General features: G+C 36.4%; 1 protein-coding gene across 1 annotated transcript; it reads right to left on the bottom strand.

The window, feature by feature from the left end:
- Positions 1-2,001: 2,001 nt before the first annotated feature.
- LOC104101357 (uncharacterized) lies at positions 2,002-7,605 on the bottom strand. The gene is made up of 6 exons (XM_009608795.4): positions 7,342-7,605; positions 6,705-7,108; positions 5,797-6,150; positions 4,856-5,242; positions 3,869-4,086; positions 2,002-3,048 (listed from the first exon to the last, which is right to left on the bottom strand). The coding sequence occupies exons 1-6, from the start codon at positions 7,482-7,484 to the stop codon at positions 2,800-2,802; spliced, it is 1,755 nt and encodes a 584-aa protein (XP_009607090.1). The 5' UTR covers positions 7,485-7,605; the 3' UTR covers positions 2,002-2,799.
- Between the last annotated feature and the right edge of the window lie 15,047 nt (positions 7,606-22,652).

Genomic DNA, 22,652 nt, shown 5'->3' with positions numbered 1-22,652 from the left:
GCAAGATATGAAATTAGGGAACCTTATACACTCAATCAAAATTGTAGGAGTTCCAAATCATGTTTAGCATAAACAACTCATTCTCCAACATAACCATTCAAATACAGTTACCATTCCTTTACAACAAATAATTCCTTTTACCTTATGGCATCTATGGAATACTCGAAACAACAACTGCTTTGAAAGTTTAAAGGTGAAACCGTGTCCTAACACCATATACCAACTAGCTAACGAATATTACTACCTAACAACCAGCTCACTTCACAAAAAAATAAAATTACCTATGTATGTTAAATGGGAACCTCCTCCGTATGGAATTTTTAAGTTAAACACGGATGGGGCAGTCAACAAAACAAAACCCTCAGCTGGATTTGGGGGCGTATTCAGAGATAACAAAGGGAATTGGATAATGGGCTATGCGGGCCAACACCCAATAACCAATGTTATCGATATAGAACTTCTGGCATTGCTAAGAGGATTGCAAATTGCAGCCACGCATAACCTAACGCCACAGGAAATCCAAATGGATGCACAAGAGGTAATAAAAATGCTTCACGGTCCACTCCTAATGTACTCACCTTTGCTTACTGATTGCAGATTCCTGATCCAGAACCTGAGTAATCCACCAGTACTTCACACTTACAGGGAGCAAAATATGGTAGCGGATAAATTAGCACATTTTGGAATGGAACTAACTTGAAGCAATATCACCTTTTTGGCAACTCCCCCATATTTCATTGGGACGCAACTCATGGAAGACAAGTAGAGCCATACGACATCAGGTACTTTAAAGGGCTGCTATTTAGGAATTAGCTAATGCATCCTAAAATTTAAATTTTCAATTCAATTTTTCATGACAAAAAATATTTCGAGTTGTCCTGAAGTTAAGATTTTTTAAGTTTAAAATTTCAGGACAAAATAAGTGCTGGCTGATCTCTACATAACATTTATGAGAATGGTTATTTGTGCACTTGCCCTGAAAAATGCATTTTCAGACCATGCTGGCCCAAATTTAATTTTGCTTATGGATTGCTAGGCCGTCACAAGAAACCCAAAACTGTAGAAGAACCCAATACATACAATGCGCTTTATAACTGAAACAGCCAAGAAAAAGAGACCGTACAGACTCGGTCCTTTCAGGAGGAATAGGGCTGTTCAAATCAACCCTTAAAACCAATTACCATTAGAGAAAGTTTATCAATATTCTTGCAAAATCGAAAAAAATAAAATGAAAATTCACCTGGGTTTTTTCCGAAAAAATATCACTGTAAAGTCGCTCTCAAAATAAAAGACAAAACATATAGATTTTTTTGAATATATATATATATATATATATATATATATATTTTATACACTTTTACGACTACTAAATATAAATAATTTTGACTGCGGACTAAAAGTGATCATTGCCTTCTTTTTTTCCCCGAAACAAATGCCACTTAGTAGGACTAGATACGTTCCATAACTTTGTGCGTCAATTTTGATCTTTAAATGTGCAACTCGTTCAATTCATCCAATTTGAAGAGGCTGAGAAAGTGATTCATTCAAGGATTAAAATAAATTTAAACCAAATCAACCAATCAAAAACATGGGTAAATTTAAGTTACATTATTAGTCCAAATCAAATTATGCGAGAGTTTTGTTAAAAAGTAGAGTACAAAAAGTACTAATTATGGTTTGAATTGTGGCTTCTTGGCTAATGATTTGTTCCTTAGAGATGGGTTATCCTCTTAGCAACTCAATTCTATAGCTAATAAACTTTAGATGAAACATTAGATGCGATAACATAGTTTATCAACTCGCCATATTTTAGTTTGTTCAAATTTAATTTGGTCAACTCACCAATATGACCCCAAATTTAAATACAACTGCTCTTAAGGAAGAAAAAAAAAAGAAAAAAAAGAAGAAAATAGTTCTTAAAAGAATTAGGTTCCTAACCACAGTCTACAAAATATTGCATGGCAATGGAAAAGAAAAACTTGAATATTAGCGCATATATAAGTCGTCTAAATATTACTCCATCAACTATGTGTACAAGTATTTGAATGTGTACATTTTTTCCTCATCATAGGCTCATAGCTAATTAAACTACAGAATACAGGTAATACAAAATCAAGACATATACTAATTGCTCTATAAATATAAATCTCTTATTGTTTATTTGTTTAGTTGTCTACCCTTTAATTTCTAAAACCATAGTGGGACAAAAATCAAATCAAGATCTTATCCCTTCATACGCTCCACCTTGTTTTTAATTCCATTGCATGGTCCGCAGCTTTAATTTGCCTTTTGAATCAACTCGGATAAATCCTTATTTAAAAGCTCTAAAAAGTAGTAGTAGTAGTAAATTAAAGCTACGTACCCTTGTCTTTATTTTCATCCACTTTCCTTTTTGCCCTTTGCTTTTCTCTCTTTTTCCATATTCAGTACAGTCAAAATATATCACCAAAACAATCAGTCATCTATCCCTTTAACTCCATCTTTCATACTTTTCCAAAGCTCCCATATGCGAAGATAACTCGTGCACTAAGTTTTCGCTATGCGCAGGGTCTGAAAAAGTGCCAGATCATAAGAATTTATCTTATATTTCTGCAAGAGCCTGATTACGCGACTCAAACCCTTGACCGAGATTGCTTTTATTTCTGGGCCACCCCTTTTTTTTTGTCCTTTTGTTTTAGTATTTACAGAAAGCTATGTCTAGGCAAAGGAATATTGAGGATATTCATATTCATGCATTGCACATTCATGATCTAGTCATCAAAGTAAAATGAACTTAGTGACTGGTGGGGTACTTAATTATCAGTGAGCTGGAAAGAAAAGTGGTGAAGAATCTCTTTGTAATTTCCTATCAGAAACTTTCACTTTGCTCATCTTGTTTTCGCACCAATGCAACTGTTCCTCATTCACTTCACTCATTCTCAATACCCTTGACACTAGTTTTAGGTCTATTAAAGACATTAATATTCCCATCTCTTCCTCTTCTCTTAGCCTTCTTTTATTCCTCATGCACTTCCCCGATCGTCGTAGATCTTTCACCTTTGATTTTTTCTGCAAGTCATATTCTTCAACAATTAATATTATGTATACAGGATTTAGCTTTTATGTATAGATAGTGTAAAAAGATTTTACATTACAAAGTCTTAAAAGTCAACTTTTTGTAACATGATAACAAGTATGCATTTTTGTAACTTGAAAAACATGGTGAGTGATTGTTGCAACCTATAAAATTAATACTAGCAGTGTAAAAATCTTTTACACTATTAGATAATGACAGTATTTATAATATATAAATAATCCCAATATTATATACACCGTTAGTGTAAGAAACTTTTACACTCGGTCACCTTTACATGTTGTAGCAAGTAATATAGTAGTCGTTTGGATATAAGAATTGTAAAATTCGAAAAAATGGTGAAAATAATTTTCAAGTGAAAATGGTATTTAAAATTTGTGTTTGGACATAAATTTCAGTTTGGGTTGTTTTTGAAGTTTTGTGAGCGATTTGAGTGAAAATTTTGAAAAATAGTTTTTCGGATTTTTTCAAATTTTCAAAAATTTTCAAAATGCATCTTCAAGTGAAAATTGGAAAGTTTATATTCGAACGCTGATTTCGAAAAAAAGTAAAATTTTTCTAGAAAAAACTTCAACCAAATTTTATGTCCAAACGGGTCCAGTATGTCTTATTTTCAAGATTACAAATCTCATATTTCAATTAAATTTATTTTGATATCTTTTGGCTAACTTCATAGTGTAAAAAGTTCTTTACATTTTAAAGTATACTTAACTCTAGTATAAATAGTTGTGAATTTCAAAGATAGCAATGTGAACAAAGAAAAATTAATTACAAAAATAGTGTTTAGATACTTGCCTTTTGGTTGACTTTCTTTAGTAAGAGGAGGAGAGTTGCATCAGCTGAACCTCTTCTGTTTCTTTTAAAGAAAGCTGCCATTAATATTTGGCAACGATTCTCCTTGTCTGCCTTAAGGAAATTCATAAATGTTTTGATTGCTTCTTTCATTATCTGGAGAAATGAATCTGAAGATATTCTTGAACAATAATCTTCCTGCCCTTTATCCTCCTCCGAATCTAATCAAAATAAAGTAAAGAATATATTAAAACATCTCGGATATATTAAGAGATTTTTAAGGATTCATAGTGTATATTCCATGTCATATTTGTTTCTCTAATATTCAACGCCCGATTCCTGTAATACACAAGACTACTGAATAGTGAACGTGTGATTCCATTTCAATTTATTTAAAAGTATGAGATTATTTGATAAAATTTGAGTAATAATTATAAACAAGTTTTAGTATTATATAACGATCACAGTGTAAAATTCTTTTCCACTATCAGATTATTTAAAATATAGTTATAAGTAACTACCCATGATAAACGGAATTGGTAACATGAGAAAAGAGAAAATAAATTTTGCTCTAACAATTTCAAAAAATTCATTAGATGCCGACTGTGAATATAATTAAGTTAAATCCTTGGTTAAAAAGTAAAAAAAACTAGCTAGGTAAAAATGAGATTTTTTTTTTTCGTTGACCATATTCAACTAGGACTTTCATATTAAAAGCTACAATAACATAAACATTGATGCTCTTTCTTAATTAGTTGTCATGTTTTTCTTTCGCATGCCCCTAACTAATTTATTCTTATCTCTCTTCAATAAATGTGCAGTCTATAATTAATGTATGATTTATTTTAAAGAACAATTAATATTAATTAAGAGCAAAATGAGAAAAACAAATTTAATTATATTTTGATTTTTTAAAATGACAAGTATTCTGGGCCAAATATTTTTAGTAACCTTGACAACTAAAAGAGGACTGAGGGAGTAATTGATTACCTCTATATTCAGGAACTTGAAGCAACTTAGGAGCAAAGCCTCTCATCTTAGCATAAATCTCTGGTCTTTTCCCATGTTCATAGGGTTCATTCTCAACATATCTTTGTAAAAGAACTTGAAATTGTTGAAATTGCTGAGCAACATAAGCAGGACAACCTTGGTCCGATGATTCCTTATTACGTGAAGCTCTTATACGTTGGAAATATTTGTAGTTCCAACTCAGAGCTTCCCATGCTAAGCACACCTGAGCTACATAAGCTGCCTCCAGTTCTTGAAATGGATTAATATGGTGTCGATAATCTGAAGATTTCTTGTTCCTTGTTGATAACTTGTGAACAATCCTATCTGATATTGATCTTGGACATGCTTGAATAGATCTTAAAGTTTCTGAATAAGGGTTTGTTACGTTACTTCAATATTAGTGAGAATACATAAAAGAAAATGAGGGATAATTGCATATATAATTGCTGAACATTATCTATTATATAAGGTAAAGTCACAAAATTATTTATTATTAAAATAATTGAACTATGTATGAATTGTTCAAAAAATACAAAATTAAATAACTAGAAGGTTAATTTTTTAGTGCCGGATTATGACATGTCATGCGCCACATCAGCACTTTGTCATTTTTTAAATTCCACATTAAATTAAGAGATGGAAAAAATTTCAGTGTACAAATTTTGCCTACCCATATTTTAAACGTAAGGCAAATGAAAAGATCATTTAAATGATACCAAAAAGAAGAACGATTGATGTATAGAAGTCGTTCATCTCTATAAAATTATCAAAAATTGATATTTTCCTGTCATTTGTATTTTTTAACGAATTTACACATATTTTAATTCTTTTCATGCGGTAAAAATAGTTTTATAATTAGGTAAAGTTTAGTAACCATACGTTGAAATTAACCTAGAAAATGATGAAAGTCAGAAAATTACCTGTTTCATGTAGCTTTTGCGCACTAATTCTATCAAAAAACAGCATTTCCTCATCATATTTTTGGAAGATTGTATAAGACTCCCATTTAGGGCAACTTCTCCTTGAAGAAGAAGAAAATGGATCTTCAGTTGTTGAGTCTTTAATGGAGCTTCTCCATTCAGTGGAACTCTTAGAAGTAGAACCAACAGTACAAGAATCTCCAAATATTTCATGCTCTTCTTCCTTTTCTTGAAATTGCAACTTCTTGCTCTCTAACTTTGATATTAATGGTGCATTAACAAACATATTTTCCTCTCGACACAAATTATTTTCCATCACTTTCTTGTCTTTAATGATTTCCCTGTAACAGTTTCCTGTAACATCAACATAATCAAGAAAATAATATGCCTTAATTAGCCAAGAAGCTTGAAATATTCATCATTACTAACATAACAAATCTTATTAACAATAACAAATTAAACTCATGTGTAATCTCACAAGAGGGGTATAAGGAGGGTAGTGAATATATAACCTTACTACCTTGTGCAAGTAGAGATATTATTTTCGATTAGAAGCGGACCAATTCTATACAAAGAGGGGCCACCGACACTCATAAAGTTCGGCAAAAAATTCATGTATACATATGTTTTTAGAAAATAGATATATATTAGTAGTGGACACTCTATATACAAAACAGATTTTGTTTGAATTCAAAATTGCATCCGCAACCTTCAAATCCTTGGGTTTGCCTCTAGCTTCGATAGGCCCTCGGACTCAAAACAAACATGCAAAATCATAACAGTACAGAGAACAAATATAGTAGCGTAAAATTGAAGAAAACAGTAACAACAACATAATAGTAGAAAAACGAAAACACAAATAATATCAGGTAGATAACAAGTTTATTAAGATTTATAAAATTTAGTACCATGATTATTGATGTTGTTATCGATCAAGTCTAGTCCATTATTTGTGTTTAATTCCTTGAGAAGAGATGATGTGGGGCCAACTTGGTTGATTTCAGAATAACAACAAGAATCAGAATCATCATCTCTTCTTGGAATCTTTTCTTTGACTTCCACTTCATCATAAGTATGAATAGATTCTGAATCTACTGAGCTATAAATAGACTCTTCTTCAGCAGTACTACAAGTTTCCTCTGTTTCTTTCTCAAAATCAGGAAATTGATCATTTTCTTGAGATTCACTAATTATGTCAGCTACAAAATAATTTTCCTCCACAGACTGATGGGCATCATTATGGTAATACTCATTTTCTTCCTCCATTTCTTCATCGTCAGAAAATTCAGCAAATTCATATCCATCTTGATTCCTACAAAAAAAAAAAGGCAATTCTTTTTTTTAGTCAAATTGTAAACCGAAATTCTTTCTGACTCGTGAAATCAGTCACTTATACTTATATTAGGAAAGACTGCCCTATATCACACCCCTTGAGGTGCGGCGCTTTCCCGATCCCTGAACTGAATGCTTCGTATACCAGGCTGCCCTTTCTGCCATATAAACTAAGAATTAAAACATTAGGAGGAAAGGAAAAACTAAAAATACCTCCAGAAAAATGGATTTCCACCAAGGAAGTAGAAGAATTTGGCAAGTAAAATGGAAGTGAAGTAGGAGAACAGTAAGAAAAGAAGAAAAGAGCTAGAGAAATTGTAGAACAAACTAGCAATTGTTTCTTCTGAACATTGCATTTTTTTTCTATATGGTTGAAGATACAAAGGTTTTTGAGTCTGTATCGATTTTGCACAAAGCAGAGCAAAGTAGCACTAAAATAAAGGAGTAAACTTTAATTGCTTTCTAAAATTCTTTGTTTGTCATGCTGGTCTATTGCTTTTCCTATGGAGTTTACTTAAATATCCTTATGCATAAGACACTTGATTTTTTATGGGTGTCAAATACGCGCAATTAACTTTATTTAAGTGATAGTAATATGTACGCAACTTTATCAAATATTGCATACAACATTTTTTCCCACCAAAATGCAAAAGAAAAGTAGCTCATTACCACAATTTTCCAATTTTTTTTCTCACTACTAGGAGGGTAATTCGGTGCTTTAAGTCGTTAAGTGTGTTATTAATCTGGTGTTATTAATCTGTATTTGTAAGATATTTCTGGATATAGAAAATAACGTAATAATAGAAATGTAGAAGAAATAGATATTAATTTGAACCCACTGAATTCATAGTGTTTCTTTAAGGAATTCAATCCTCTCCTAGTACCCGAGGTTATGGATTATTTCCTCTCAGGATAGAATGAATTACATACTGGTGTAGCGGTACTTCACAAAAAAGACCGATTTGGACTAAATATTAATATTTAACAAATAAATTTGGTCGAAAAAAATCCGAAGTCGAGCGACGACGATATCGCGAGACTTTTCTTCTTCCCAACTCTTTAAGAACTAGAAGGATTGTAATCATATATATATACTCAACAAATGAGCTTTCATCCTCCAATATGAGACAATGTTTCTTTGTAAAGGAAGGAAAGTCAACATTTTATTTTCCCTCCATTTTCCTGTCACGACCCAATTTCACCTATAGGTCGTGATGACGTTCAACACTACAGCTAGGTAAGCCAACTAATAAATTAAACATATATCGATAAAATTTAAATCTAAGAAAAATAATAAGACACCAAATTCTACCAATGTGTATGCCAAGACCTGATATCACAAGTGTATGAGTATCTAGTAGATTATACAAAACTCCAAATACTGTCTGAAATGCAAATAGACAGAATTAAGAATACAAGAAGAGGCACTGGTAGCTGCAGGACGGCTCAGAAAGGCAGCTCACCACTATGCCCCTGGATAACGAGGATGTGCTATGATAGGTCCTTTACTCGTATCTGTCTCAGATCCTGTACAAAGAGTGCAGCAAGTGTAGTATGAGTACGTAAACAATGTGTACCCAGTAAGTATCAAGCTTAATCTCGAAGTGGTAGAGACGAGATGGCCGACTTTGACACTCACTAAGGGTCAACAATAATAAATGGAATAAATTATAATTATTCAAATCAGCATGATTCACAGAGTTATCAATAATTTTATTCATTTAGCAGAAATAATAAAAATCCTTCAAATGCAACAATTTCCAATCTATTAATTAAATCCTTCAATTTCAATAAAAATTCCAATTTATCAAATAGCTATACAAGCTGCAATTCAATTTCAATAAATTTTCAATTTATTAAATAACTTTACAAGCTACAATTCAATTGTCCAAAAATCGTGTAATTATTATTATTATCAAGCACGATTTCTACCGAGGCCGTACGGCCCGATCCATAGTTTCGTGTACACTGCCGAGGAACGTGCGGCACGATCCATAAATGTATCTATCCTGCCGAGGCGTTCGGCCCGCTCCACAAGAAAGGAGAAAATTTTCTTATGTACCTCCGGAATGAGAGTATATTTATTATAAGATAAATTCAGGAGGAAGAACAATTTCTCTTAACAATTAATTAATTTAAATAGAAAAATCAAGTATAAGAGATTTCCATCCTTTAATAATTTTATCTAACAATTCACAAGATTAGACAAGTAATATTAATTAAACAAAGAATATAATTTATACAAGTAATTCATTCTTTGAGTCCTAAACTACCCGAACTTTAGCATTAATAGTAGCTACGCACGGACTCTCGTCACCTCGTGCGTACGTAGCCCCCGCAATTAGCAATAATTATTTAATTTAATCACCTATGAGGTAATTTTTCCCTTACAAGATTAGACAAGAGACTTACCTCGTCTTGCTCTAATTTAATCTACTAGTAGACCCTTTCCTCGATTATTCAACTCTGTCTCGCTCGAATCTAGCCAAAATAATTCGATACAATCATTAAAATTTATAGGAATAAATCCTATAAGAAAATACTACATTTTCAATAAAATCCCGAAATTAATTAAAAATCCGTCCGTAGGGCACACGTCTCGGAATCCAGTGAAAGTTACGAAATCTGATAACCCATTCAATTACGAGTCCAACCAAACTAGTTTCACTTATATCCGACTCCGAATCGATACCAAAATCTCAAAAATTTGTTTATATGAGATTTCAAAACTTTTTTCAAATTTCAATCTCAAAACACTAATTAAATGGTGAAAGCAATGATATATTTCTGTATATAGACTAAATCCGAGTTAGAATTACTTACCCGAATGTCTTTCCTTGAAAATCTATTCAAAATCGCCTATGCTCAAGCTCCAATTTGTTAAAAAATGGCGAATGGAACGAATGACTTCTTTTTATAAAACTGACTAGGCAGCCTTCGAAATTGGGCCTCGAACTAGGCCTCGATCGTGGCTTCGATCACAGGCTCGAGCCTGGACCTCGGTCATGGCCTCGATTATGGCATCGAGCCTGGTCCTTTGATCATAGCCTTGATCATGGCATCGATCCTGAGCCTTCGATTATGACCCTCGATCTGTGGTCTCGATCATGGCCCTCAAGCATTGCCTTCGATCATGGCCCTCGAGTTGGACCTTCGATCATGGCCCTCGAGCTGGACCTTCAATCATGGATTCGATACACAAGCTCGAGCCTGAGCCTCGTCAACCCTGGACTCGATACCTGGGCTCGATATCTGGACTCGATACCTGGGCTCCATCACAACCCAGAATGTCCAACAGAAGAAGAAAAACTGTAGCAACTTTTTAAGTCCAACTTTTGATTCGTTAACTATCCGAAACTCATTTGAGACCTCGGGACCTCAACCAAATATACCAACAAGTCCTAAAATATTATACGGACTTATTTGAAACCTCAAATCACCTAAAACGACGCTAAAACCATGAATTATGTTCCAATTCAAGCTTAATGAAACTTAGAATTTTTAACTTCTACATTCAATGTCGAAACCTATCAAATCAAGTCCGATTGACCTCAAATTTTACACACAAGTCATAAATAACATAACGGAGCTATGAAAATTTTTGGAACTGGTTTTCGACCCCGATATCAAAAAGTCAACTCCCCGGTCAAACTTCCAAACTTAAATTCTTGTTTTAGCCGTTTCAAGCCTAATTTCACTACGGACTTTCAAATAAAATTTCGATCACGCTCCTAAGTCCAAAATCACCATATGGAGCTGTTAGAATCATCAAAATTCTATTCCGGAGTCGTTTGCACATAATTCGACATCCGGTCACTATTTAAACTTAAACTTTTAATTTTTCATCAAAATTCTATATCTAGGGCTAGGGACCTCGGAATTTGATTCCGGGCATATGCCCAAGTCCCAAATCATGATACGGACCTACCAAAACTGTTAAAACACTGATCCGAGTCCGTTTGCTCAAAATGTTGACCAAAGTCAACTCAGTTGAGTTTTAAAGATCTAATTCACATTTTAATCCATTTTTCACATAAAAACTTTTCGAAAAATTTTACGGACTGCGCACGTAAGTCGAGGAATGATAAATAGTACTTTTTCAGGTCTTAGAACACAGAATTAATTATTAAATTTAAAGATGACATTTTGGGTCATCACATTCTCCACCTCTAAAACAAACGTTCGTCCTCGAACGGGTTTAGAATTATACCTGAAGTGCTGAATAAGTGTGGATATCTGCTCCGCATGTTTTCCTTGGCCTCCCAAGTCGCTTCCTCGACTGGTTGGCCCCTCCACTGGATTTTTACTGTGGAAATCCTCTTGGACCTCAACTGTCGAACATGTTTATCAACAATGGCAACTGGCTCCTCTTCATAACCCAAGCTACTATCTAGCTGAACTGTGCAGAAGTCTAACACATGTGATAGGTCGGCATGATACTTCCGGAGCATAGATACATGAAAAACCGAATGAACTCCTGATAGGCTGGGAGGCAATGGAAGCTCATACGCAGCCTCCCCAACTCGTCTCAACACCTCAAATGGGCCTATAAACCTTGGGCTCAACTTGCCCTTCTTCCCGAATCTCATGATTCCCTTCATCGGTGAAACCTTCAAGAGAACTCTTTCACCCATCATAAATGATAAATCTCGCGCTTTTTGATATGCGTAACTCTTCTGTCTGGACTGTGTTGTACGAAGTCGCTCCTGAATCAACTTTACCTTTTCCAAGGCATCTTTCACCAAATCAGTACCGTATAATTTGGCCTTACCGTGATCAAACCACCCGATGGGCGAACGATATCGCTGACCATATAAAGCCTCAAATAGAGCTATCTCGATACTGGATTGGTAACTGTTACTATAAGCGAACTCGGCCAAAGGCAAGAAACGATCCCACTAACCTCCAAAGTCAATCACACATGCCCTGAGCATATCCTCCAAAATCTGAATTGTCTGCTCTGGCTGCCCGTCGGTCTGCGGATGAAAGGCTGTGTTGAGCTCTACACGGGTCCCCAACTCACTCTGTACGGCTCTCCAGAAATGTGAAGTAAACTGAGGGCCTCTATCTAATATGATAGAAATTGGCACACCGTGCAACCGAACTATCTTCTGGATATATATCTGGGCCAACCTATCTGAAGTATACGTAGTCACAACAGGAATAAAATGTGCCAACTTGGTCAGCCTATCAACAATGACCCAAATTGCATCAAACTTCCGCAAGGTCCGCGACAACCCAACTACAAAGTCCATAGTGATGTGCTCCCATTTCCACTACGGTATAGTCATCTGCTGAAGTAGGCCACCTGGCCTCTGGTGCTCATATTTAACTTGCTAGCAATTTAGACACCTAGCTACATACTCAACTATGTCCTTTTTCATTCGCCTCCACCAATAATGTTGCCTCAAATCACGATACATCTTCGTAGTACCTGGATGAATAGAATACCGAGAACTGTGTGCCTCTTCTAGGATCTTTTTCCTCAGTCCATCCATACTAGGGACACATAGACGATCCTGGATTCGCAGAACACCATCCGCTCCAATAGTAACTTCCTTGGCACCACCCCGTAGTACCATTTCTCGAAGAACCGTTAAGTGTGGATCATCATACCGGCGAGCCTTGATCCGCTCATATAGTAAAGACTGAGCTACAACACGTGTAAGAACTCAGCTGGCTCTGAAATATCCAGCCGCACAAGTCTGTTAGCCAAGGAATGAATATCCGAAGCCAACGGCCTTTCCTCTGCTGAAATGAAAGCCAAGCTACCCATACTCTCCGCCTTTCTACTCAAGGCATCTGCAACCACATTTGCTTTGCCCGGATGATATAGGATAGTAATATCATAGTCTTTCAGTAACTCCAGCCATCTGCGATGCCTCAAATTTAGGTCCCTCTGCTTGAACAAATGCTGCAAACTGCGATGATCAGTGTAAACTTCACAAGACACCCCATAAAGATAATGCCTCCAAATCTTAAGAGCGTGAACAATCGCAGCTAACTCCAAATCATGTACTGGATAATTCTTCTCGCGGGGCTTCAGCTGACGTGAAGCATATGCAATAACTCACCTTTCCTGCATCAATACACAACCCAAACCAACGCGTGAAGCGTCACAATACACTGTATACATCCCTGAACTGGAAGGCAACACCAATACTAGTGTTGTAGTCAATGATGTCTTGAGCTTCTGAAAGCTCTCCTCACAATCATCAGACCATCGGAACGGAGCACCCTTCTGGGTTAATTCGGTCAAAGGTGCTGCAATAGATGAAAAATCTTCCACGAACCGACGATAATAACCTGTTAAACCCAGAAAACTCCTGATCTCAGTCGCCGAAGTGGGACGATGCCAATTCTGAATTGCATCAACCTTTTTGGGATAAACCTTAATACCATCACCCGATACAATATGCCCCCAAAATGCTACAGACTCTAGCCAAAACTCACATTTAGAGAACTTAGCATATAGCTTTTGTTCCCGCAATGTCTGAAGCACTACTCTCATATACTGCTCATGCTCCTCCTTACTGCGCGAGTAGATCAAAATGTCATCAATAAAGATAATGACAAACGAATCAATATATGGCATGAATACCCTGTTCATCAGATCCATAAACGCTGCCGGGCCGTTAGTTAAACCGAAGGACATCACCAGAAACTCATAATGACCATATCTAGTCCGAAAAGCAGTCTTCGAAACATCTGAATCCCGAATCTTCAACTGATGGTACCCCGACCTCAAGTCGATCTTAGAGAATACCCTAGCACCCTGCAACTGGTCAAATAGATCATCAATACGCGGCAACGGGTACTTGTTCTTAATAGTGACTTTGTTCAATTGGCGATAATCAATACACATCCGCATTGTTCCATCTTTCTTCTTCACAAATAATATCAGTGCACCCCAAGGCAATACACTTGGTCTGACGAACCCTTTGGCTAGTAACTCCTCAAGCTGTTCTTTCAATTCATTCGGAGCCATGTGATACGGTGGGATAGATATAGGTTGGGTATCTGAAGCCAAGTCAATACAGAAATCAATATCACGATCAGGTGGCATACCTGGAAGATCTGACGGACATACATCAGAGAACTCCCGAACTACAGGCATTGAATCAATAGCCGGAGTCTCTGCAGTAGTATCCCGAACATAGGCTAGATAAGCCAAACAACCATTCTCAACTATGTGTTGAGCCTTTATGAAAGAAATAACTCGATTAAATGAATTAACAAGTGAACCCTTCCACTCCAGCTTAGGCAATGTTGGAATAGCCAAGGTAATAGTCTTGGCATGACAATCTAGAATAGCATGGTATGGAGATAACCAGTCCATTCCCATAATAATTTCAAAATCGATCATCTCAAGCAATAGGAGATCTGCTCTAGTTTCATAACCACAAAATGTAATAATACAGGACTGGTAGATCCGGTTCACAACAACAGAATCGCCCACAAGAGTGGACACATAAACAGGAGTACTCAAGGACTCATAAGAATTGCCAGGAATGGAGCAAATAGAGATGACACATATGAATACGTGGATCCTGGATCAAATAGTACTGAGGTATCTTTGCCGCAAACAGAAATAATACCTGTAATCACGGCATCTGAGGCCTATGCATCTGGTCTGGCCGGAAAAGCATAGAACCGAGCTGGAGCGCTAACTGGCTGGCCTCCGCCTGGCTGACCTCCACCTCTAGGACGGCCCCTACCCACCTGTCCTCCACCTCTTGGTGGTCGGACTGCTGGTGGAGCAACTGGTGCGGTAATCATAGGCTGCTGACCCTACGACACTGGTCTACCCTGCAGTCTAGGGCAGAATCTTCACATGTGACTGGGATCCCCGCATTCGTAACAACTTTTCGGTGCGATAAGCTGCTAACTAGAAGTCTAGCCCTGGTGACCTGAATACCCACTAGAAGAACCCTGAATAGCTGGTGGGCGATAAGAACTCTCTGGTATAGCACTGAGATAGGGTCGTACTGGAGCACCTCGAGAAGGCGGTGGTGATGGATATAGGGGCCTGCTGGACTGCCCTCTCACGAACTGACCTCTGCCCCCAGACGGAGCACCTCTAAACTCTCCAGAATACCTAAACCGCTTATCTCTAGTAACCTGGTCTCGGCTACGCTGACGTACACCCTCAATCCTCCGGGCTATCTCCACGACTAGCTCATAAGAAGTACCTATCTCAACCTCTCGAGCCATAGTGGCCTGAATGCCAGTATGTAAACCCGCAACAAACCTCCGCACTCTCTCCATCTCAGTAGGGAGTATCATAAGTGCATGGCGAGATAACTCAGAAAACCTTGCCTCATAATCGGTCACTGACATCTGACCCTACTAGAGCTGCTCAAACTGAAACCTCAACTCTTCCCTCTGGGAGGGTGGAATATACCTGTCCAGGAAGATACGGGTAAACCTGTCCCAAGTCATGGGAGGAGAATCTTCTGGTCTGCCAAGAACATAAGACTGCCACCATCTATGGGCTCTGCCCTCTAGCTGAAAACTAGCAAAGTCTATCCCATGAGACTCCAATATCCTCATGTTATACAGTCTATCCTTGCACCGATCAATGAAATCCTGGGGATCCTCATGTCGCTCTCCCCCAAAAATAGGAGGATGTAGTCTAGTCCATCTGTCCAATAGTTTCTGAGGATCGGCGGCTACAGCTGGCCTGGGCTCAGGTGTAGCTGCTGCCACTGGCTGGGCTCTACCCACGGGTAGTGTACCTTAGGTCTGATATACAACAGTTGCCTATCCATGAGCCTGCGCGGTAGGGGTCTGTGCTCCCCCACCTGCCTGAGATGTGGCTGGGTCTGCCGAAAATAAACCGGCCTGAGTCATATTATCCATGAACCACAGCATACGACCCATGACATCCTGAAATCCCGGTGCAGATGTGAAATCCACCGGAGCTGGCTTTGCTACAGGCACCTCATCCTGCTCCTCAATATTGGGATTCTCTGCTGGACCCACTGGTGGCATAACTGGAACAGTCCTGGGATGTCCTCTCCCTCTACCACGGGTTGGAGCCCTCCCCCGGCTTCAGCCTCAGCCTCTAGCAACTGGGGGAGTAGCTCTTTCCTGGTCTGGAACCTCATTAGAGCGCGTTCTCACTATCTGTGAGAGAATAAAAGAAGGATATTTAGTACTACATTAACTGCACGATAAAATATGAAGAAAGATAATTTCCTAACATCCTATAGCCTCTTGAAGACAAATACAGACGTCTCCGCACCGATCCGCACGACTCTATTAGGTCTGCTCATATTTTGCGAAACCTACGTGAACCTAGTGCTCTGATACCATGTTGTCACGACTCAATTTCATCTATAGGTCGTGATGGCGCCCAACACTACAGCTAGGCAAGCCAACTAATAAATTAAACATATATCGATAAAATTTAAATCCAAGAAAAATAATAAGAGATCAAATTCTATCAATGTGTGTGCCAAGACCTGATGTCACAAGTGTATGAGCATCTAGTAGATTATATAAAACTTCAAATACTGTCTGAAATGCAAATAGACAGAATTAAGAATACAAGAAGAGGCACTGGTAGTTGCAGGATGGCTCAGAAAGGCAGCTCACCACTACGCTCCTGGATAACGAGAATGTGCTATGATAGGTCCTTCACTCGTATCTGTCTCAGATCCTGTACAAAGAGTGAAGCAAGTGTAGCATGAGTACGTAAACAACGTGTATCCAGTAAGTATCAAGCTTAATCTCGAAGTGGTAGAGACGAGATAGCCGACTTTGACACTCACTAAGGGTCAACAATAATAAATGGAATAAATTATAATTATTCAAATCAGCATGATTCACAGAGTTAACAATAATTTTATTCATTTAGCAGAAATAATAAAAATCCTTCAAATGTAACAATTTCCAATCTATTAATTAAATCCTTCAATTTCAATAAAAATTCCAATTTATCAAATAGCTATACAAGCTGCAATTCAATTTCAATAAATTTCTAATTTATTAAATAACTTTACAAGCTACAATTCAATTGTCCAAAAATTGTGTAATTATTATTATCAAGCACGATTTCTGCTGAGGCCGTACGACCCGATCCAGAGTTTCGTGTACACTGCCGAGGAACGTGCGGCACGATCCATAGATTCATCTATCCTGCCGAGGCATTCGGCCCGCTCCACAAGAAAGGAAAAAATTTTCTTATGTACTTCCGGAATGAGAGTATATTTATTATAAGATAAATTCAGGAGGAAGAACAATTTCTCTTAACAATTAATTAATTTAAACAGAAAAATCAAGTACAAGAGATTTCCATCCTTTAATAATTTTATCTAACAATTCACAAGATTAGACAAGTAATATTAATTAAACAAAGAATATAATTTATACAAGTAATTCATGTTTTGAGTCCTAAACTACCCGGACTTTAGCATTAATAGTAGCTACGCACGAACTCTCGTCACCTCGTGCGTACGTAGCCCCAACAATTAGCAACAATTATTTAATTTAATCACCTATGAGGTAATTTCCCCCTCACAAGATTAGACAAGAGACTTACCTCGTCTTGCTCCAATTTAATCCATTAGTATACCCTTTCCTCGATTATCCAACTCTGTCTGGCTCGAATCTAGCCAAAATAATTCGATACAATCATTAAAATTTATAGGAATCAATCCTATAATAAAATACTACATTTTCAATAAAAATCCCGAAATTAATTAAAAATTTATCTGTGGGGTCCACGTCTCGAAATCTAGCGAAAGTTACGAAATCCGACAACCCATTCAATTACGAGTCCAACCATACCAGTTTCACTCATATCCTACTCCGAATCGATACCGAAATCTCAAAAATTCATTTCTATGAGATTTCAAAAAATTTCCCAAATTTCAATCTCAAAACACTAATTAAATGGTGAAACCAATGATATATTTGTGTATATAGACTAAATCCGAGTTAGAATCACTTACCCGAATGTCTTTCCTTGAAAATCTATCCAAAATCGCCTCTACTCAAGCTCCAATTTGTTAAAAATAGGGAATGAAACGAATACCTTCTTTTTATAAAACTACCCAGGCAGCCTTCGAAATTGGGCCTCGAACTGGGCCTCGATCGTGGCTTCGATCATGGCCCTTGAGCCTAGGCCTCGATCTTGGCTTCGATCACAGGCTCGAGCCTGAACCTCGGTCATGGCCTCGATTATGGCATCAAGCCTGGTCCTTCGATCATAGCCTTTATCATGGCATCGAGCCTAAGCCTTCGATTGTGACCCTCGATCTTGGGTCTCGATCATGGCCCTCGAGCATTGCCTTCGATCATGGCCCTCGAGCTGGACCTTCGATCTTGGCTTCGATACACAAGCTCGAGCCTGAGCCTCATCAACCCTGGGCTCGATACCTGGGCTCGATCACACCCCAGAATGTCCAACAGAAGAGGAAAAATTGCAACAGCTTTTTAAGTCCAACTTTTGATCTGTTAACCATCTGAAACTCACTCGAGGCCCTTGGGACCTTAACCAAATATACCAACAAGTCCTAAAACATCATACGAACTTATTTGAAACCTCAAATCACCTAAAACGACGCTAAAACCACAAATTATGTTTCAATTCATGCTTAATAAAACTTAGAATTTCCAACTTCTACATTCGATGTCGAAACCTATCAAATCAAGTCCGATTGACCTCAAATTTTGCACACAAGTCATAAATGACATAACGGAGATATAAAAATTTTCGAATAAAATTTAAATTCCAACTCCCCGGTCAAACTTCCAAACTTAAATTCTTGTTTTAGCCATTTCAAGCCTAATTTCACTACGGACTTCCAAATAAAATTTCGATCACGCTCCTAAGTCCAAAATCACAATACGGAGCTGTTGGAATTATCAAAATTTTATTCCGGGGTCGTTTGCACATAATTCGACATCCGGTCACTATTTGAACTTAAACTTTTAATTTTTCATCAATATTCTATATCTCGGGCTAGGGACCTCGGAATTTGATTCCGGACATACGCCCAAGTCCCAAATCACGATACAGACCTACCGAAACTATCAAAATACTTATCCGATTCCGTTTGCTCAAAATATTGACCAAAGTCAACCTAGTTGAGTTTTAAAGCTCGAATTCACAGTTTAATCTATTTTTCACATAAAAAATTTTCGAAAAATTTTACGGACTGCGCACGCAAGTCGAGGAATGATAAATAGTATTTTTCGAGGTCTTAGAACACATAATTAATTATTAAATTTAAAAATGACATTTTGGGTCATCACATTCCTATTCACCTCAATTATGACTAAAAACTCAACAGAGAGTTTTATGAGTGATTAAAGGTGGAGCCACGTATATTCAAGAGGTGTCAACCGACACCCCAAGTTGACACTTGACACTCTTGGTCGAAAAATTTCGCAGTGTGCAGTTAAAGTAATTTTTTATATATGAATATACACTATATATTGATAACTTTTGATTTCTTTGTGAGTTTACTTCTTTATATTTTGACCCATTTAATAAAAAAAATGGTTCTGCCGCCGTGTGTGTTGCCAAACCAATTGGTTATGCTCTGTTTCTTAGAATTTAACTTATTTATACCGTGGGCATTATGTGGTGTAAAGAATCTTTACGCTATTCATGAAAATTTATATTTTGTAGTAGCATGTTACGTTGCTCCGCCTTATTTTTTTAGGTAATTAGTTCCACATATTATGAAAAGTTTTATATGATATCCTGTATCACATTTTTCTTTTAGTAGCATACCTTATTAGAAAGCTGCGTTAAGACGAATCTATGGTTTATTTATTTATTTATTTCTTTTGAAAAAACAAGAGAAGAAAAGCTACTAAGATTCTGTAAATTAGATAATGGAGAATTAGATAGGCGACGTCTTGACTAGCCTCCAAGAAAATCTTTAAGGTAGGCAGCTTTACATGAAATAATTTCTTTTTCGTATATATAGAAGTACACGAGGCTTGTTTTTTTGGCTCATATTTAATTGTTAAAGTAGAATTGACTGATGAAAAGACTAGCAATGAGCCATCCCTATAAAATAAAATACAATAAAAACAAAAATAAAAAAGAAGAGACCAGACCAAGCCACACGCATCTGAGAAAACCATCTGACTTGCTCTTTACAAAAGAAACGTTAAAATACTTGGCTGCTGGTAAAAAAATGCTGGAGAGCCTAATGCTGTGATTAAACTAAAAAAATGCTAAACACTTCAAAACATGAAAATATAAATAAGAATATGGATTCTAATTATGATTAGGTAGGTACTTGTTTGATTCCACGATGACCAGACCGTTCTTAATTTATAAACACTTTACTTATAATTATTTTTTAGCTGATTTGGTAGTGTCAGATTTTATTTCATAAAAAAGTTAAATTCGATAAAAGAACATAAAATTATGCAGAGAGTCCAATTATTCTTTGCATTTTATAATGTGAAAGAAGGCCTGAACAATGGGTAAAGGGGGTGTTTTGTCACAACGTGTCATTTTTTTATTTTTTTTTATCGCTTTTTTCGGTTACTATGTCTTCAACTTTATTTATTTATTTGTTTGCTTGTTTGTTTATTTATTTTATTTTTATGGGCATCTTTCTTTAACTTGGCCACTAAGATATGCCACGACAGCCTAAACTAATCAGATTTATATAAGGAAATTTTAGCTCCTACGGCAAACACCCTATTTATTATAAATCAAAATAATTTTAAAATATTATTTTTTATAATTACTTTTTATATTTTATACCAAAATAGTTATTTATGGTATATACTACCATTGATGCGTGAAATACGCTATTTATGTTTTTTTCTCTCTTTCTTTCAATTAACACACGATTCTCTCTCAAAATCTCAACAAAATTTTTCTTCTTTCTCTCTCTCTTCGAGCAAAATACCTGCTTCTAATCGTGAATTCTCTGGCCGAATCCTCTAGGGTTACTGCAATTGAAAATACTTCTAAAATGTTGGGAGAAAGAGGGAAAAGACGGACACTTTCTTCAAAATCAGATTCCTCCATAGCAAGGAGGGGCTCATCACTCTGAGGCTGGGGCCTCCGCGCGGGGAGCAAAAACGATATCGGAATAATCCGAGTAGAGCATGAGTACTGTAACATGAACAACAAATACTGCAATATTTTCTACGCCAGAGAAGATTTGAGGATCGAGGTTTTTGTTCAGTCTCCATTTTTAGTTTTTATACAATGTATACAATATTTTGCTTGGCCGAAAAATGACATCTCCGGCGAACTTTCTTCTTTTCTTTGCTATTTAGTCACATACAATGATACAAATATAATATATTATTAGGAATAACTAAAATACTGTTAATACAAATACATTTGAATATACTGAATATAAAATAGTGAATAAAGTAAATACAAACATTGAATCTAATGAATGCAATAATAAAAAATAAATATTGAAATACACTAAATACAACAGTTATATACATATTAGGTTGATAATGAGACGTGTTAGGATTGATTTTGTTGAGTTGTATTAGGAGTGTATCACGCTAATTGATCCTATTTCCTTTATTAGACAACTAGACAAACCTATTTTTAAGGTGATTGTCGTTGTTGTATTCATGAATACATGGCGCGAATACATGTGAATTCAATCGCGTACAGCTGTAACCCCTTATTTTTAAGCGACTTTTGTTACTGTATTCATGAATACAGTAGTGCGAATATAGCGAATACACTATCGTAACAACTGAATAGTAGTTATAGAAAGTAATTATATATATAATAATTATAAAAAATTAATAGCCACTAAATAACATTGATTATGAAAATTCCTCTTTGTATAACAAGTCAATGTTGATAAACTTCAGTTCTTTTACCAATATTTGCAAGTGGCAACATCAGATTGAGTTTACGGAAAGTTGATTCTTGAGGTGGAAAATATCAGATGGGCTAAACTCAAAACTTTATTTTGGGGAAAGTGCACAGATACCCAATATTGGTAGCACTGTTTAATTTCTAATAAGTAGTTAATAATGGGACAAGAATACCACTATCATTACCATCGGATAATCCTCTTCATGGAGAGTTTCAAATACCATCGGATTCCTCCATTACTGGAATACAAGTCCCATATCCTTTCCGTCTCGATAAAGTTTCAAACTCTACAAAAAGACCAACTTTTGCTCTATTCTCTCTTTGAACCAAAAAGACCAACTATTTTATTGCCCACAAATTAAACACATCGCTCCAGCTAGTTCTGTTTGTTAATCTGCAAATCCACACCATCTTCATCTATCCTCATTCGTATTTCAAATACTTCATTTTTTAACTCATCTTTTGTACTTATCCTTTTTTTTATTTGTTGAAACTTGAACTATAGTCCACTTCAGTTCTTAAATGGGAAAACTGAAGTCTCTGAAATTTCTATATCTAGTTCATCGAGCTAAATCTCCCTCACATCCTATAGAAGAATGCCAAAACCTTAAAAGAAACCCCAATACGCAGTATTTCTCCCCCATGGGCTCTCCAGCTATGGACAAAAGTGAAATTCAACTTCAGCCAC

Source organism: Nicotiana tomentosiformis, chromosome 12 (assembly GCF_000390325.3).
Source record: "Nicotiana tomentosiformis chromosome 12, ASM39032v3, whole genome shotgun sequence".
Classification (NCBI taxonomy): domain Eukaryota; kingdom Viridiplantae; phylum Streptophyta; class Magnoliopsida; order Solanales; family Solanaceae; genus Nicotiana; species Nicotiana tomentosiformis.
The sequence above is the reverse complement of the archived record's forward strand: the minus strand, read 5'-3'. Positions and strand labels throughout refer to the sequence as shown.